General features: G+C 40.6%; 1 protein-coding gene across 2 annotated transcripts in view; it reads left to right on the top strand.

The window, feature by feature from the left end:
* Positions 1-19,620, top strand: part of ppp2r3a (protein phosphatase 2 regulatory subunit B''alpha) — a 59,157-nt gene that overhangs the window by 19,261 nt on the left and 20,276 nt on the right. Inside the window, exon 2 of one of the 2 annotated variants that reach the window (XM_020713792.2) lies at positions 15,138-18,479. In XM_020713792.2, coding sequence (XP_020569451.1) covers positions 15,798-18,479 — 2,682 coding nt within the window. In that variant the 5' untranslated portion in view covers positions 15,138-15,797. The remainder of the gene's footprint in view (positions 1-15,137; positions 18,480-19,620) is intronic. The other variant, XM_020713793.2, reaches the window with a different exon arrangement.

Here is a 19,620-nt window from a genome sequence, read left to right as displayed (position 1 = left end):
AAAAGACTGGTGACCTTTCCAGGGTTTCCTCGTCCTTCGCCCAACTGTGTCCGGGTCAGGCTCCGGCAGCCCTGTGACCCTGTAATGGGTACAACGGGTTCAGAAATGGGTGGATGGATATTTGTTTCGGTTTTTAATATTTTATTTTGATTTCTGCAAATTATTCCTAAACTTTCATTTTGTTTCTTTTTTTGTCTTCTGGAATTTTGTTTAGTTTTCTGAAGCATAATTAATTGTAGTTTAATGAATTCACAGTTGTGATCTTTAATATGTTTTTGCGTTAAGTGATTTATGATTTGCACTTCCAGGCCACTGTAGAAACCTGATCTGAAAGCCTTTTTGCAAACTTCCTGTTAGCACTACGGGGCACTTTTAAACTTTATTTAAAAATTGTAGAAACTTTGAGTAAAGCCTTGATTTCAATTCCCCTTTACCCACTAAACCCTGCTTACAACAGTTGTAATGCAAAAATAAAAGCACATTTTTACCTATCCTTGTTATCTACATCAAAGCTGTTCACTATCAAAGTTGATCTCCTTGATGGCAGCATCAGTTTTAAGAAAATGATACCATCATTTGCATTTAAAAGTTTCTAATCCAGCTTTTAGACTCAGAAGAGCACACTCTGTGTCAGGCCATTTAAAAAAACGAGAACAAATGTTGATTTTTCTATTTTCTTTCAGAGCTATTCTCAATAAATAACTGTATTTATAGTGCTTTGAGTTTGACTTCACAAATGACACACTTGATTCCAGTCTATAATTGCCATGACTGTTGGCAGGCAGTGTCAGTGTGTGTGTGACTTGCTCAGCTACGTGGCAGTGTGTGCGTTTAATACTTTGTGACATTAGTTGGTGTGATGATCCAGGCCTGCAGCCAGTTAGAGCCACAGTAACAGCCAAGAGTTCCCCGTCTGCCTTTGAACTCCTGCTATAATGAGAGAACGTTCTTTTCTAGGCTCAACCCGGTGTTTGTGTGCGTGTGTGTATATATACACGTGAATGAGTGACATGGTGAGTCATGCATGCTGTAGCCATTAGCCATTGTCTTTATTCTCCTGACATGCTGGCTCATAACCAGGGCTCATGCTGTTTTCATCCATTTCCAAGTATGAGGAAGGCATAAAAGTGCATTTGTGCGTCACCTCAGCTTTAAAAGTTCCTGTCTGCAGGACTGAAAGGGCTGCACAGATGCACCGGTTCTTGAACATGTGCAAATCTACATGCATGATAACAGCAGTCTGCCCTTTTGAGCTCTCCCTTTGACTCCCGCTTAAGCATTGAGTCTAATAAGCCATGCACATTGTGAATTTTGCTTTTGTGCCACCAAAATTACAAACAGATGTGCAACTTGACAGTAGAGACACATGTGCATGTGGCCTGCAGCTATACGCAGAAGGCAGAACACACACCCTCGTCTTCATTTTTTTCTGTTTGCTCTTGTTGTGACCAAACCCAGCTGGTTAAACAAACCCCCTTTCTTTCATTGTCTTATTCTTTTGCACTGAATAGTCAGCAAAATGTTTTTTACTCAGATCTGGAGCCAAAAGAACGTTAATCCTTTAAGAGAAAATTTATTTAAAGTAAACTTTTTTGTTTGGGGAGTAATACACCTATTTTTAATCAAATGTTTTCTAAATGTACTCTACTGTTTGGTTAACATGGTAAAAGAAAAAACTGTTATAATGCATCAAGAAAGTAACTGTAAAAGAATGGACAGGTTGAACAAAAAAAGGGAAAAGACTTAGATATATGAATTAAACATTTTACATTCATTATTTTCTAAGAAAAACATAGCTTTGTGTTTGTTTTTAACACATTAATTCCCACTTGAATTATTATATAACAAATGCCACAACAAAACACGAACTTATTTAGGAAAAAATATTGGTTGAGCTGAAAATCCCATCATAACCTTCTGAACAGAAACAATTTAGAAATGTGACTGAACTGTAATAGTAAGTATGAAGTTTATCAAAAAAGTTAATCAAATTTATCGTAAATGTGAGGACTGGTGCCTTTTTGCAGTTCTTTCTTAATCCACGTTTCCACTGAGTGGTACAGTCCGGTACGGTCCGGACCGGTCCATTCTTAAATGAACCCATTAAGCCGGACCGAACGGTACAATGTTTGGATCCCCAATGGTTGTTGGTCCATAGAAAAATGGAATGGACCGGCGAGGGTGGAACTACTGTTGATTGGCTGAAGGTCATTACGACAAAAGAAAGAGGCTCTATCCGTCTTTGCTGCCCGAAATCTTCTTTCAAACAGCATGTACTGCTTTTGTATGTATCTAGTACCAAAATCCAAACATGAGACAATGAGCTGCTGGTTGACCTCTGTTGTTATTAGCTTCACCCTGCATTTGCCCTGACGGTCCAACTTGGAGTGGAAACGCTCACCTGCTTTGCCTGGACCATTCTGAACCGGACCGGACCGCTCACTGGAACCGAGGCTTTAGAGTCCTGCTTTGTTTAGTTCTGTTTTCAGGATTTAGGGTCACTGCGGGTTCACTGCGTCACAGTTTTCTGTCACGCCTTTCTCTTTACCACTTGTTTTTTTCTTGGTTGGATTCTGTTTGTCCTGTTTCTTTCCTGTTCTAGTTTAAATCTAGCTATTGCACTCATGTTGTAGTTTGTTAATAACGTTTTTTTCTATTCAAGCCTAAATCCATCCTGACAAAAGGTGTGTTAAGTATAGGCTGAATGAAGCAATGCCCAAAGCGGAGGCTGCAGGCACTAAAGTGACATTTCTTTAGAAATTGACTGACAAAAGAAAATTTTTGAGTGGAAAGATGATTGAAGGTCAGTTGTTGTTTTTTTGTAGGGAATGTAAGCATGCACCTGATGGTGACACCATGCGTCTCTCCTGGCCAGACACACTGAAAAACACCTACTTATGTGTTGAAAAGCCAGCCGGACATTTAACATGACTCCAAGAATAGAAACTTAAAAGCAGTGGAGAAAATAACCCAACAGATGACAAGTTTGTGCATTACACTTAGTACTTGGGTGGGTGTTTTTTTTCATCTCACAACACATTTTATTTTTAGAATGTCCAAGTAAACAAGCAATCCAACTACTGTAACCGAATTGAACGCAGGCCTAACTTTCATCCATAACTGTAATGAACCTCATAAGGTGTTATATGTCTGGTAAATCCCCGTGTAGCGCCTTTACTGATTCCATCTCGCAGACTAATTTGCTTTCGCCGTCTGTTGAGGTTTTTCTCAGCTGTAAGTTTATTAGAAAGAGGGGAGGGTTGAGGGAGAGGTGAGGCAGATCCAGTTTTATGGTCTTATTTGTATGGTGGGCTGTAAATAACCCCCCCGATTGGTTGAAAGTGGCAGCTTGCACCAGTGTCATCCTCTTGTCTGGTCCTCGTCGATCTCTTCAGAGCAATATGTGGCTCTAGTTCGGGCTGTTGTTGTACGTCTATAGTCAACAGTTTAAACTAAATATGAAGTTTAAAAAAAAGGGCTGCACGGTGGCACAGTGGCTAGCGCTCTTGCCTCACAGCAAGAGTCCCCGGTTCAAGTCCTGTTGCTGTTCTGAAACAGAACATCAGTGGGGGACCTTTCTGTGTGGAGTTTGCATGTGTGCGTGCGTGGGTTCTACGGGGTCGGCGGCTTCCTCCCACTGTCTAAAAACATGCTTCATAGGTTAATTGGTCACTCTAAATTGTCAGTGAGTGTGAGAGTGAATGGATTTGTGGAATGTGCCCCTACGACAGACTGGCGAACTGTCCAGGGTGTCCCCTGCCTTTTCCCACAAGTGGAGGGGATAGGCTCCGGCAGCCGCGTGACCCCGAAAAGGAATAAATGGAAGAAGATGAAGGAATGAATATAAATTAAAAAAAAGGTTCTTGTGTTTTAATTATGATTATGTCGTTTTTTGACAAAATTAAGCAACCCCGCCCACACGTCCCGTCATCCATCCACTTACACTCTCACCCGCTGGCTTACAGCCCCTCACAACCCCAACTTGGAGCTTGTGGCCTGCTGATTGTAGCTTTTACATCACTGCTGCAAGCTTTTTCCAACAGCATTTCCTCTTCTGATTTTGATTAACAACGATTTGAATAAAGAATAAAGAAATGCAAGTTTTGTAATATTAGTCCTCCGTCATCGACAAAAAAAATGCAACAAGAACACGTTGAAAATACAAAACCATGATTTTCATTGGAATGGGTTAATGCAAAGCAAATGACGAAAGAGAAAATGTCAGGAGGGTGAATCATGGTCTGACCAATTCTACTAATAGTGGGTAGAAATTAGAACCCTTTCAGGATGTATTCTCATCCAGAACAAATCATGGAAACTGTGATTATAGGGTTGGTAAAGTGGGACGAGGCTAAGTCATCTCACTCATCGCAGAGGCTGGTGTGTATCTTATTCCGTTTTTTAACTCCAGATGTTTACAACATTAAAAATGGAATACCTCCCCTTCGTTCAACTATAATCTGACATCCTAAAGCCACTGGGGTTTTTTTTATCGGCTTGGTGCAAACAGGAAACATTTACAAAAGAATCCTTTTTCATTGCCTACCGTGATATAATGATGCATCCTATCCTTACAGCATCATAACTAACGCAGATTTTTAACTGGTATCTATTCAGCTGCTGCTGTTTCTGTGCTGCCCTGTGGTTTAAACGTGATGCTTTGTCATGGCGTTTCAGGAACTGAGTGAGCGAACCTCACAACGCGCAGGCGCAATTCTAACCGAGCGACCCCGCATTGTACAACTGCACGCCTGCAATCCTAACTGAGCCGTGATCCTGCGCGGTCAATTCTCCTTTGCGCTCTTGCTTGGATTTGCGCTCAGCGTTAAGGGGGCGTTTTTGTCACTTGGGGGCAGTAACCTTTCTGGTTGATCTGATTGCAGCGGGGCGGGACTTTCATTTTTCAGAGCAGGGGGGGTTAACAAGCGGCTCTTGAGCTGCATGCGGCTCTCTGCCTTTTATCATATTTTCTATGTACAGTACTTTCACAACCATAAGGCGAACATAAAATCAGAAGAATGACAGACCTAAAGTTTAGATCTATCATTCTTCTGACTTTTTCCTTACTTGGTAACTAAAGTAGACATTTTTTTATTTTCATCCCCTCAATGTTATGGTTTAAATTTAATGTAAAAACAGAATCTCTTGGGATTTTGGTCCTTGGTTCGCCCCTTTTCTTGCAATTCTGACTTTGTGTCAATGTTTTAGGACGTCCTAATTCTGGTAAAACTGCATTGCACGTACCGAAGAAGTTCTTCTAGCTTCACGATGATCAAAAACTGCTTCTCCAACTTCAAGTTTTGAATGTACTCTTGTGTGTTTTGTTGAGCAGTTTTTAAAAGACACAGAATAATTGCCAAATTCTCAGCTTTTGTTAGAAGTGTTGGATTTTTTTTCTCAGTCTTTGCGCAGTAACTTTTAAAATCCTAAATAGAGGTGTAATCTAATATTTTTAGTGGTACTGTGACGTACCGAAAAAGGACTGTTGTTACATTGATGTTTAATGGCTGTGATTAGCCACGACTGGAAACAGATCAGTCTAACCACTGGAGTTTTGTAGGCGATGATGGACATGGGTCGCATCCCAAAGTCCCAATTTAGATGCAGTTTTCTTAGACTGTATCTGTGACAGCGGTGGTGCAGGTGATCTGGGGGGTTTGTGACTCAGCGGTGGGTCATGATGACCCGTCTCCCTGGCTCAGTGACGATGGACCATGGCGACAGGGGTTTGCGGTCAGAAACCCTAATCTGCTCCTCATATGACCCTCTGATGGACAGGGACAGCAGTTGACAGACTCGCACAGCACACACGTGTGAGCCAGGCCTCAGCCCTCCAGAATTACCCTGCTCTTATAAGGATTTCTGTGAAAATCTTGACATCTACTCTAGGCTTGCACAATAAATGGATAATGCATCGTCGTGGCAATACACATGCTTAAAAAATCTTATGACAGCTTAAAGTATTTAATAAATAAATTGATCCCTTTTATCTTAGATACCTACCTCTACTTTTTTATTTAAATAAAGCTGTTGCATTGAAACGGAAATGATGAATAGGTTGTTTTTAGTTGTGTTATATGGTCATGTACCACAAGTCATCGTCATCGCAATATTGATCATCAATATTGACCGTTGCAGGTTTTCCTCACATTGAGCAGCCCTAATCAGCTCTTTTACTCATTATAAGTACCATGAATAGTCTATATAGTTTCGTTTATCGTAGATCCATCTCCAAACAAATGAAATGCTTTTAGATAAGTTTTAGATCACTTTAAACTAGGATAGTCTGAATTTTGTTCTTTTTAATGACATTTTTATATGAAAATGTTATTTTTAGTCTCCACGCATGGTCTCAACTACATGGAAATCCTTTGCCTGTCTTTCTTTGTTCTCTTCAAATGTTCAACATTTTGAGATCCTTCAGTGTTGTGACTTGAGGAATTGAACGTCTTGTTGCCTTTAGCTGCAAAATGTTGGTTTGTGGTTGTCTCATGTCTGCTGTCGAGTGTAAAGTGTCACCATAAGGCAACGCACTAAACTATGCACATATTGAGAAAGGATTGCCATGAAATGACGCAAAAACAGTTTGGAAATGTTACTATTATGAAACCGTTCTTGTTTTTTCTTTTAGAACTCTTATTTTCCAAAGATGTTGCTGAAAAGTTACAAATTAGCCCAGTGCAGGACTGTTCACTTTTAGCAGCAACTTTATAGATTTTTTTTTTATTTGTGTGTGTTTTTTTGGTTGTTGTTGTTAAATAACTTATGCTTCTTTGAACTACTGCTTGCCCTTATGTAAAACTGTCTTAAAACTGTAAAAAACCTCTTTAAGAAGCAGCTACATTGAGTGTTTGGAACAATCAGGAACAAAACATTCAGCTCTGACCGCTGAGGAACATGGGAAACCTCCTGGTTTGGCTCCTTATCGTCTCACTCTTGTCAAGCATGTGCAAACACTCAACACCTTTTTATGAATCCGTTTTTTTTTTTTTTTAAGTTTGTTGTTCTTTTTTTTCTTTTGTCACGTATGTAAATAAATCTGTTTTCTTATGTGGCCATGCAAGAGTTCCTGAAACATGAGCAGATCATTGCCACAGACTCATTTTCATATTCCTACACGTTAATTGAAGATGTCTGGAAGCTGTTTTGGGGGCTGTTATCTGCAGTCTAATGAGCTCAGGTTAATCCTGCCGTGAAAATTCCTGATTATGCATCACTGGAAGTTGAAACAGGATGAGAGAAGGCCTCCCAGCTGATAAAAACTTGAATTATTACATTTAAAAATGTTTTAAATGTTCTCAATTTTTTAATTGAATTGACACAAAACTTTTTCATTTTGAAATATATTTTAATTATATGATCTAAAACTAAAATAATATGGTCATAACTCAATTGTAGGTTAATTTTTATGACTTTTACTTCATAAGATGTTTGGCTCATCATTATATTACTAACAATGCAGCATAAACTACCTGAATACATGTACCTCATTAAAACACCAATCTCATTATTAACTCTTTGACAGAATGTTGGGAATTCATATTTGTCCTATTAAATTAATAGACTTTTGATGATCATATCAAAAAGTTAGAGTAAATGGCGCAGCTACTGATGATGATTATATTTATAAGCAAAGAGCAGTTTTTCTTTCTATTGGTTTGATGATGATTCCTCAAACACTCCAAAAGGTAGAAGTGCTCACTGTCACTTGTTTATTGTAGTCAGACGCAGATTTGTTTGTGTTTGTGGGTCCTGTGGGAAGCGGCGGGAGTTCGCAGCTTGCCTTTGGCTCTGGATGGTAAGTGGCTTGCTGGGTAAAGTGTCTAGTGGCCGAATTCAGGTCAGCCGTCTCCGTGCGTTACGTTGGATTTATTTGTGCGTCCTTTGTCATCTCAGCCAGTGTGAGTGTTTGCTTGTGTGTGTGTGACTCTATTCACACAAGCAGAAAGAGCCCAGAAGCGTAACATCAGTCTGAATGTGTTTTTGAAATGAACGTCGTGCAGCGACTGGGTTACAGCGAGCTCGAGGCCAAGCAGGATGCAGCTCTGTCAAGCTGTTTTATAACAGCTTCCTCTCATTCATTACGTCTTATTTTGCTATGAAGCTGCTGTCTGGGTTGGAAGTGTCCGATTGTTGTGCACATGCAGTTGTGTGCAGGTTTTGGAGCTTATGCCAGCCTTCATCCTCTGTGGATTATAGAACTGCATATTTACAGCTTCTTTTCTGCCCTCTGCAGAGCAGCTGTGCGATCAGAGCGGTGTGCTGGCCTTATAAGGTTAAGTACATATAACAAGGAAACGTCTTAGAATAAGAAAAGATGTGAGTCACTGGTTTCTGCGTGTTCACAGAAACTAAAAAAAAAACCCATCCTCTTCTCTGGCCTGAAAGAACTCCCTAAAGGAGTATATTGTGTGTTTACATTGTGTGTTGGTCCGTGTGCAGTCCTTAGGGATTCATCTGGTCCTAATGAGGTGCTGAGCAGTCCACAGTTGTGAAAAGGGTGATCAGCTGGTCCAGCAGTGGAAGAGAAACAAAGTCAATTTTTACAACGCAAGTTTACAGAAGTACACAACGGTACCAATGACCCAGTTTTTTATTTTATTTTTTATTTTGAGATGAGAGCTGAAGGACTTTTGTGTTGGACATATTTTACTTTAACAACAGGGGTTATGAATCTTCAGACAAACCAGAGGTATGTCTGAATAAACCCCTTTTGTAATCGAGACCAAACTTTATTCATTTTAATGACCCATTTTAACCAATGACCCAGTTTTAACAATCCGAGGAGCGTAAAAATTCAAAACCGTAATGGTTAACTAATGATTATTCTTAAATGAATCGCATATTTGTAGCTGTTTATTGATGTAGCTGTGAAAGCTTATTTTTCAAGTTGGATTTTAAAACTAAAGAATACACAGTTAAGAAATCTGAATAAAAAGGTTAACTGAATCCAACCTTACATCATGTTTGCAGTGATTTTACCATTAACTGTTTAAATATTGATTTTTATTTTGAAGGTGTTTATGAGCTTGTTAACTTTATAAATCAATATAAATGCTAAACTAGGCAAATTCAGAGTTCTAATGCTTTTTCAATTTCATAAAAAGCCATATAGTCTTTGTTTTGTAAATAGTAAAATAGCAAATGTCAAAAAAAAGAAAACTCTCCATATGATGGATCATTTTAATATAGTTGAGATCTTTAATCCCAAGCAAACTTCTGCAGATGTTCTGCAGCTCTTCTTGGAAAATGAAGGGATGCATGAGACCAAATTTCTCTACTTGCTTTGGAAATTAAAAAGTATTTCTCCTTTTCCTGGAGGAAAACATCCGGATCACCTCCACTGATGCACCTCCAGATGTTCAAACAAGCTCAGTGTGAGTTTTTTCGGGAATTTCCCGAATTACCAGAATTCTTACAAAGCTCATTTTGCCTGTTAGTAGTTTTGGTCATTTTTCCTTAAACCCTAAAAAAGCCAGTTTGTTTGGATGATCTGTGGATCTCCTGCTCCGCTCTGCTCTTTCTCCACAGGGATGGGCGACTTTAGTGACCATGCTGCTGTGGGTTCTACCTTAATTTTCTTCCAAAATGACCTTCAGATCAACTGAAAGACAATTTATTTGCTGTTCTAATGCCTGCTCATATTTATTTGTAGTTTTGTATATTTTAAGACTGATAATATTCACTGCCTGGTCACTGAAGTAAAAGTGAGGTGCCCTGAACAGCATTTACTGGTATACAGGAGTATTTTGCTTGGAATATATATTTTTAAATTGGAATTTATCCTTAAAGCTGCCTGAATCATAATAAAAGCGCAAACAATATTTTTTTTTCAGTAAATACAATTGATTTATTTACCACAAAACAGTTACAAAAAATACAACACGACATTAAAAGGGGAACAGAAAGAAGAAGTGTATTATTTATGCCCCTTTTACATAATTAATAAAGCCATTGGTACACTTGTTTTCCTCAGAACAATAAACAAAAAGAAAAGAAAATACAATAGATAGTGAACACCAACCAATTTATATTCCTTAGCTTCTTTAGACCTCTGTATTTATGTGCTAAAGCCCAAAAATGAAGTCGTTCTTCCTCTTGTGGAGAAACTAATGGCTGATGGGACGTTCACCTTTTGTCACAGCATCAAGTGAACAGAAACCAAAGGGTTGTAAACCAGAGCTCTGTGTGTCACTGAGAGCTGCTCGGCTTGACAACAGCAGGACCTGCATGTGCGAGCGGCGATTCCGCTCTACGCTACCTTCTCTGACCTGAGACAGCACTCAGCAGCAGCAGCAGCAGCAGCACTTCCACCTCAGCAGCTGCCAGTGTCTCCAGAGTGCAGTGATTTGTGTTGTTAGCCTGGGTCTCCAAGTGTTCGCCACATTCCCACACTTTCACAACGTCGCACTAACGGAGGAGCAATCTGGAAGCTCCTTATTAGTCGGATTAAGCAAATCTGTAAACTGGATAATCAGACCAGATGTCTTCATTCTCCATAGGAAGTAACTGATGTTTTTTTGCCATGTTTTCTTCGTCTGTTTGTTTAAAACCCAGCTCCCGGCTGCTACCTACTTTCCTTCACATTAGTCCTAATTTAGGCCTGTTTGGACACGTTTACCTGAAGGATCCCTCGGTGTATTGTGTTGGATATCCTCTCTAAACCCCATCTTGCTTGTGTTCTGGCTCATCCACAGACATCTGGTTTACATAGAAGCTCATCTTTTTCGATGAGAACTAGCACAGCTTCTCCCTCCTCCACAAAAGCAACCTCTCTGGCAGCATATGGACTTATTTTTTTTGTGATAAAACAGAATGATGGAAAACATGACTTAGAATTTTTTTTGTTTTCTCTCCAAAAGTTAACCTTTATATTGTTGAGGGTTTTTCTTTCCTTTCTCTGGTGGTGACGTGGAAAGTAACACAAAGTGAAAAGTGACCAGACTTGACAAGGACACTGTTTAGCCTCCAGATGATTGGCATTTGATTGATGCTGAGCTGATGAAGCAGCTTGAACAGGGAGCGCGTTCAGAAACACTGATGTGTGGGCTCAGTGTGAACCAGACACCGAAAGGTTAAATAATTCATGGGAGGATTTCAAAAAGAGCACCAAAAAAAAGTGGGTCAGAACATCAGTTACTTCATTGTCTGTCTGGAGAGATCAATGTGTGAGACTTCCATTATGACAGGAAGTAGCTGTTTCTCTTTAAATAATAAAACATTTGAAGGAGTTTTATGTTTGCTCTGCAAATAATTTGAGCCTCTGTTTATGCAGAGCTTCATCCGTGCGTCAAAGTTGAATTTATTCCCTCATAAGAAAATGAAGAGAAAGAGCTGAGACACCCATTAATTTCGTTTATCATCTTCTCCTTACGAAGAAAAAAAAAGATGAGCGGATTTTTAAATTCAGATATGAATGATCACGTGCTGTCGTCGTTTCCTGAAAGCTCTTGATTAATCGCCGTTTTTAGCTTATCGAACTTGCAATTTATGGACGCTTCAAAATGACAAGCAACTTATGTCCACCTCCCTCCGGAGGGTTTGGAGACCGTTCAGAGAAAAAATCTGCTGGACTTTTGCTCAGAAAACGGTCAGCTGATGGAAAAAGTCCTTAAAACTGTGCTAGAATGTGACTCCATCTTAAGTGTTGTTATTGCAAAAGTCTATTCATACTACAGTAATTTTATTCTATTCATACTGTCAGTATTGGTATTAGTAATTACTTTGGTTTGTTTTGTACAATTCTTATTTCATGTATTGTGGGTTTGATTTTGTGTTTATTTCTGAGGGGCGGAAACTTTGTTTAGACCGTCTTGCTTAGAAAAAAGTTTTGGTTGTAGTGCCATTCAACTGAAGGAGTTCCATATGACAGAAAGATGAATAACAGGAGTTTTCTTCCTCTCTTTTTGGTGTATGTGGCCCAGGAAATACATGGTTTCAATGATTTTGTTATGGACGTATGAAAAATAAAATCATCAGCAACAGCATCTAATATATTATTATTTAAACTCATCAGCAGAGAATGCTTCCACGCCTTACTGAGGCTACGACCAAATATGGAATATAGCCGCGTCTGTAAGCGCCCTAACTTTTGTTTTAATATTTTCCACTAAAGATTTTGGCTTTGAACTATACTACTGGGATTTGTAAAAATGTGCTTTAAATGTTTCTGATGGCACTGAGCTTTCCTCTCATCAGCAACAGAGATTGCAAAAAAAAAAAAAAAATCAGCTTTTTTTTTTTTTTTTTTAACAGAAGCTTTTTAAAGACCCACTCCAATCATCTTTGGATCATCTATTGTAAAAGTATTACCAGTGAGCTTTTATTTTTGTTTATGCCATTTTAGTCAAAAAAAAAAGTTGTTTTCTTGTGATATTAGTGTCTGCAGAGCGGCAGGAGTTCATTAGGAATTCGCCTTGCTGTTGTGGGCGGGACGTTTGGCGCTGTGCAATCCTGCTCACCTCCTGACTGTTGCTGAGAGCTCTATGTTTACATACTGTCCCGCTTGCTTACAACCCCCAAACTAACACTACCAGTACAACAAAATTGGCGAGCCAAATTGGAGCTGTCCAGCTGTACAGTTTAGAGCCAAATGTCAGCTAAGACGAAGAAAACGAAGATGTACACAAGTCTATTTCTCTACAAGTGTATTTTCTACATAACAAATAGGTTATTTTTCAAAAGGCATATTTTCATCAGCTCCTGATTCACAACAATTTTACATAAAGAAATACTCAAAAAATGCTGTTTAAACCAAATTTTTCTTTACATATGTCCTCCATCATCAGCAAAATCCCACAAGAACATGTTAAAAACACAATTTTCATTGAAATGGGTCTTTAAAAAGTCATAATTATTTATTAAACCATTAAAAAAAGAAAAACTTTTCCTGCGTTGTCTTACAGAAGTCACTGGTTTATTGGAATATTATATCATAGAGTATTTGGGGATATTTGCTCGAGGTGAAGTTTTTATGAGAAGATGGGACAAAGAAAAACTCCTGAGATTTCTTTAGTTTTTAAGTAAATGTTTTAACTAAAAAGCAGATTATGAGTCAAATAAGGACTTTGGATGCATTTAGCTTCATGCAGTCGAAAGAGACACCAGATCAGATGAAGTTGATTTCAATTTGCAAACTGATTTGATGGCAAGTTGTTTCAGTCAAAATGCACACCTCATCTTTTACTCAGTTTGTGTACGTTACTGTTGCTTTTTTTGTGAGCATAAAAACTGTTCTTCCGACTGTGTGTGTTTTTGTGCAGGGAGCTCTTGTACGGACACGTCTTGGTTTCCTGTGGGCATGTTTGAGGTTCTTTCTTGGGTCTTGTTCATGAAGATCCATTTGTTCCAAAAGGCCTCTTGGCCCTTTACCAAGCACACACTCATACACCCACCCACACATACACACACACACACTCATACGCAAGGGAAACAGTGGCTTTACTGAAGAAGCTCAAGAGCACTCGGCGCTTCCTGCTGCTCACAGACACACAGGCATGGCCAAACGGGCTGGTGCGTGTGGCTGATGTGAATAATTGAGAGCTTCCTGGTGGAGGTCAAGTGGAGGGGCTGGTTTTGGTGCTGTGGTTACTGTAGACGTTTTGTTTTTGTGCAGCAGCTCCAGAAGCGGCCATTTACAGAGACATAAACAGAACAGACGATGCACCAACAGGAGGAAGTGGTGTCATTGTTTGTGTTAACCTGAATTCAAGAAGATGATCGACGTCCTGCAGTAGTCAATTTTCAACAGTTCCACTTCCAACTTGCCAGGAAGCATGATTTCCTGCTGAAGAGCCTGATTCAGCATCATCCAGCTGTGTTAGAAAAACGACCATAGAAAAGGATGATACATGAATGAGTCGAATGTTGTTTTTTGTTCCTCACAGAGTTTAGGCGTTGCCAAGTTTCTCTTTTTACGCTTTTGATCAGGAAAGTTTGTTTTGCTCTGTTGAATCCTGCAGCGCACATCGGTGCCCTTCCAGCTTTTCTTCCTGTGGTTATTCTGATAACTGCACATCCTAAAACGTTTCCACCCTTAATACCAGCGACGAATCTGTCTGACAAACTTTAGCAAGTAAGCATTTTTACTTTTATTTTTTAAAGTTCTGCTGTTGGAGCGTTGGTGTGTCTTTTATCATATGAATGACTGCTAAATGGAGGTTTATAGATCCACTCTAATCAAAATTTTTAAAATGTAGTTTTTTTTTTAAATGATGATGGACATATAAATAAGATAGACAAGATGAATGTATGAATGAATGAATAAATGAGTATTTATCTGTTCAAATTCTTGTGAATCAGGAGCAGACGGAAAAAAAGCAGTTTGAAAAAGGGCTTTTCTGTGAGGTAAAAAATATGCTGGGCGGGCACTTTGCTCCGCAAAGGGAAGGTGAAGGGGCTGTGGGGTATCTCTGCACCAACGGGTCTGCCCACAACTCAGAGGTAAATTTCTAATGAACTACTGCTGCTCTGCAGAAACTATGTCCTGGAAAATGACAGGTTTTCTTTTATTTTGTGCATGGTTGAATGGGACAGTTAAAGCACTTTGGGCATTCAAGGAAAGCAGAACAGAACCTTTTCTCTCTTTATCATGTTCTTAGAAACGCTGTTATTTTAATTGGATAATTTAAAGCCTTTGGCTTTACTTGAATCCATAGCTGCTTTAAATAAGTGAACAAGGTTCAGTTGCTTTATGTTAAAATGTCTTCAAACAAAACATTCTGAAGGAAAAAAAACAGGATTACTATGAAAAACACTCCATCAACACACATTTTCCTTTCTTTAGACCAAAACAAAACAGCTTGTAATGAATAGATCATTAAAATGTGAACACATTTTGAGAGTGGCTGTGGCTCAGATTTAGTTGGATTAGTCTGAAAAGGCTGATGCCCAATAGTTGGGAAATGTAATTGTAAACAGCTGGATTGATGGTAGACATGTCGGTCCATGTTTAGCACTTTCAGGCTTCATGGGAGATGTATATGAGCTTCCTCAGCTTCATAGTGTTCTGAAAGTGCAAATGCAGACCAGTGCTTTATGCTGTTTGCACCAAGTTGAGACACAGTCCTCTGTATTTTGATTACAATTTCACTAATGCACTGTTCCATTCTGTTCCCTCTTTTTCTCTCCTTTTGCAGGTGGTGCCATTCAGACGAAGCCACGTAACTGAACTAGGGATTTTTGGGAAAAGAAGCGTTCTGTGATCCTGCCATCCTACAGTAGCGTTGGAGTCAGCAAATGTTTCCCATCTTTTCAAGAAAAGGGTTTTTTCAATACGAGTTCAATGGATGTAAAAACCTCTCTGCCCTTGGATTAGGCCCCTGGAGCTGTGTTTTTTTCAAAGCCCCCGCTGGATGTTTCACTGCCACTATCCTCCATGGTTGTCATTAGTGGCTAATGAGCTGCTGCTGCAGAGGACAGGAAGAAGCTGCCTGTGGAGAGAGCTGTGCAGCTGTTATTAAGAGGGCTCCAGATCCCCGAAAAAATTGTCTTTGCTTCTTTAATCGAGCTTTAAAAGCATGAAAATATGAGTTCAGGAAATTGATGTTGTTTTTTTTCAGATGTTTTTTTTTGCCACATTTCTATTTCTCAAAAAACCTGACTCAAAAAATGACTCCAGTTGGATACAAGGCCATTTATTTCAGCAAGATGTTTCAGATTTTGAACATAAATTGTCTTTCTCCAAACACTGACTATTTTAAAACCAAGTAATAAAAAGGAGAAGGAACTTTTTTTAAGCACCAAGTATACTACACATACATATCAGTTTGCTCTGCCTATGCTATTCTATCTAAATTATGGCAGCTGCCTATCGTGTGGTTGTAAGCAGTGTTAGCTGTTACAACAGCGTAGTGGTGGACCGACGCACGCACTCTCATGCTGTGCATTACTGCTGTGGGCCATGTGGGGCGCTGTCCCAGGGCCTGGACTGCGCCATTGCGCACCGCAGCACATGCTCGGAGCTTCTTGTGGCCCCCGACCCGCCATATAATGACCTCACCAGCTCCCCCATTCACACCAGTAACTTGATCACTCAGCAACTCCCTAACCACGGTAAACTTTGTGTATCTATGGGGGCTATTCATAATGGTGGACTAGAGAGAGCAGGCAGCAGTGGCAATTTGTCTTTAGGGGAGGACAGCCCGACATGGCGAGGTAAGAAGACCCCCAGTGGTGGTGGATCAACTGGGAACTTGAGCTCTTTTTGTAGCCTGAAGGACATTACTGAAGAGGCCATCAACCTGGCCAGCGGGAAGCTCAAAGAATTTTCTTTTGACAAGCTTCGTCTGTCCTCATCAAGCCATGTCACTCTTCGTAAAGGTCGCAAAGTCCGCCCGGACTCTTTTAATCGTCGCTCCACTGACCTGGAGATCATCTATGGTCACTTCAGTACCAACTCTATGACAAACATGACAACTACTAACATATCAAATAATTTGGTAACTTCTAACGACGAGAACACACCTCCATTTATGTTAGGAAAAGGAACAGGATTGGAAGAGACAAAGCTAAACGGTAGTTCAGCCACATTGTCAGCAGTCAACAAAGCAGGCGGTGGATCAACAAGCAGTCTTTCAAGTATTGGGTCATTGGACCAGAGTCTGAACACAGTTGCCTCTCTGTATCGCACCACCCTCGGGGAAGAGAACCTTATTGCCCGTCTGTTGGAGAAGACGCGGGCAGAGGCTGCTAGTGGTGGTGGCGAGGACATTCGTGCTTGTCTTGACATCCTGCTCAAATGTTCTGAAGACTTAAAAAAATGCACTGACATCATAAAGCAGTGCATCAAGCGCAAAGCAGGTGGAGGTCCGGAGGAAGGGGGAGCAAGTCCGGACAGTGTTTATAGAGCTGTGATGACCCGACTTAGCTCCTACCTGAAGAGACTGCCTCTAGAGCTGGAAGGTCTTGGAAGTTTGGGGGGCAGTGTACAGGGGCTCCAAGGTGCACCTGGGGGTGGGCACAGTGATCTTGCTGAGCTGGTTAACACTCTCCATTCCATCCAACAGGGTCCTTACTCACCCATATTTGGCAATGAGCAACCACCCCGCTATGAAGACGTGGTGCAGTCACCTCCCATCCCGAAGAGTGTTACTATTTCAACTTCAACTACATCTTTAAAATCTGATTCAATCCAGAAAGTAGCAGTTCAGAGTTTAACCCAGTCAAAGGATACTCCACTCACCAACGGACTGCAGCATGCACCCAATATTTCGGTTTCTCAGAACACTCTGTCCCTACCACCCTTAACATACTCACCTTGTAATTCCTCTTCAAGTCACTCCCCTTTACGAAACTCCCCGATCCCGCCCTACACCCACACTCCCCCAGCGTCCCCCATGGAAGCCCTTTTTATTGAGGAAGAGGAAATGGAAATTGGAAAGACTTCAGAAAATCCCCTGCAGCAGATACACTCTCCATCTAGAGGGGTGAACAATAATCTGAACAAAAATGGGACTATTCTGGGACAACAGCTGCAACCCCACACACCTTATAACTCCTCAAAACCTATGGCTTCTATCTCTGGCTACATCCCCTCTTGGCCTCCTGCTGCGACAGTCCCAACAAACAAAGCCTCCTCCCAGAAGAATGAGGATATAGACAAGCTACTGATGGACTTAGAAAATCTGTCTCAAAGTATGAGCCACCCCAGAAACACTGAACCTCCACTTCCTGTTAAAACCAGAAAGAGGGAAGGAAATAAAGCTATTATAAATGAGTCTTTCACTCAGCCAAAAATACCCCAGTTCCAGGTTCCAAATCCAACCAGCCAATTAAGCATCAACGGTCACAGTCCAATGACCTCCCAGAGCACTACTCTTCCCCAAGGAGACATCAGTGAACCTGTGACTGAGGAAGAAGATGGGGCGCTTTTGTTAAGAATCCTGGAGAGCATTGAAAGTTTTGCCCAGGAGCTGGTGGATTCAGGAGCAGGGGGTACAGGGAGTGTAGAGAGGAAATGTGGAAAGGAGAAAGAAGTAATGAGACTCCTACAGGACACACTAGTCCCATCCAGTAGAGCTGATACCCCAGTAGAAAGCATTAACGCAACCGCTGCTTCCACCACCCCATCCATTCCCACAATTGAAGTGACATCTATGGTGACAAAACAGGGTGAGGCAAATGCATCCGCATCCATTCCTGTGCCTGTGGTGTCTGAGACAAGTAACAGTACTGCTGAGGAAGCAACATCTGTACCTGAAAAAACTCTACAACCATTGCCTGCACTCACACCAGTTCCAGATATAGTTGCAGAAGACCCTACAAATGAGTTTAATTCCAAACCCACCCCTGCCCCAGCAGAATCTTCTCATTTGCACCCTAACACGCAAGTGGAGGAGCAATCACCTGTTGTCTTAGCTGGCGTTTCAGTTCCTGATCCCATACCGACAGAAGAAGCCATAAGAGAGACTGCCATCCCGGTTGGTGAACTTGCAGCTGCTTCAACCCTCCTCATCCAGCAGATCCCAGAGGTAATCAGAGTAAGTCAAACACAATCAAATGGGCCAAGAGTGATGCAAACTTTGCAGTCATCTCTTTTAAAACATTCCACAATAACTTTGTTTATTTTTTAACCCACTACATTTGAAGTAGTTGCAGAAACGTAGGTGTTTTAGGGACACATGTTATCTCTTTTGATTTTCTCGGGTTTTCTTTGGAAGTTACTGCATTTAGCCATACTCTTCCCAGTAAATATCAAATGCCACTGTGTAAGCATTCTTTTTGCAGCACGCAAAGCGCGTAAGTCAGTCCTGGATAAATAAACAAAGCATTTTATTGCTGCTAGAAGGCTGATGCAGCTCCAACTGATGGGTTTCAGTGATTACTGTAATTAAGTGCAACAGACATGCCAATTCAGCTTCCCTATCCTAGGCTTGAATGGGAAAGGCTGAAGCTCTGAATCATGGAGCATAATAGCTCATTGTGTTGGGAGATGCCCTTTGTTGAATTTTCCTGGTTTCTTGCTTGTGTTTTGCTCTGCAAGTGTGGAGAGGATGACTGTTTTGCTTTCCTCATGGTGGCACATTTTGAATAGGGATTTGGGGATGTAAGAGAGTGAGACAGAAGGAATTGGAGCGTGTGTTTATTCATATTTGCGTGGATAATGTACTGATTGCAGTGTTTAATTCCAAAAAGTAGAGTTACCTCAACCTGGCTCAGACGGTAGGTGTTCAACCGCTTGTTTTAGAGTGGGCTAAACATGGGTTCCAAATTATTTCTGTTTTTCTTCATTTGTTTTGCTTTCACTCAGCTTTTTCTGTTTGTTTTTCTTCCATCCATATTTCTACCTAGTGAATTCCCTGCTGTTTTATGTGTTTATGCTCTGAGCTGTGTAACCTTATGCCCTTCTCAAATGTAGGGCATCTATTTATGAAGTTACCATGGTAGCTTCCACTGTCGGAACTGAACAGCCAGCACACAAACGTCATTATACAATGCTGTTTCTCCCTCACTGTCCGTATGCACATCCATCCTTCATCACTTTTTCAACCTGCTTCTCTCCGGCCTCAGTTTGTTTGGTCTCCTTTCTACCACTCAGGGCTATTCCTCTTACCGTCCTTTCACCTTCAGTCAAGAAGCAACCCAACGTTGACCAGCACTTCTCCTCCTGCCCTCTGATTG

This window comes from Oryzias latipes, chromosome 22, assembly GCF_002234675.1.
Source record: "Oryzias latipes chromosome 22, ASM223467v1".
In the NCBI taxonomy this organism is placed as follows: Eukaryota; Metazoa; Chordata; class Actinopteri; order Beloniformes; family Adrianichthyidae; genus Oryzias; species Oryzias latipes.
The sequence above is the reverse complement of the archived record's forward strand: the minus strand, read 5'-3'. Positions and strand labels throughout refer to the sequence as shown.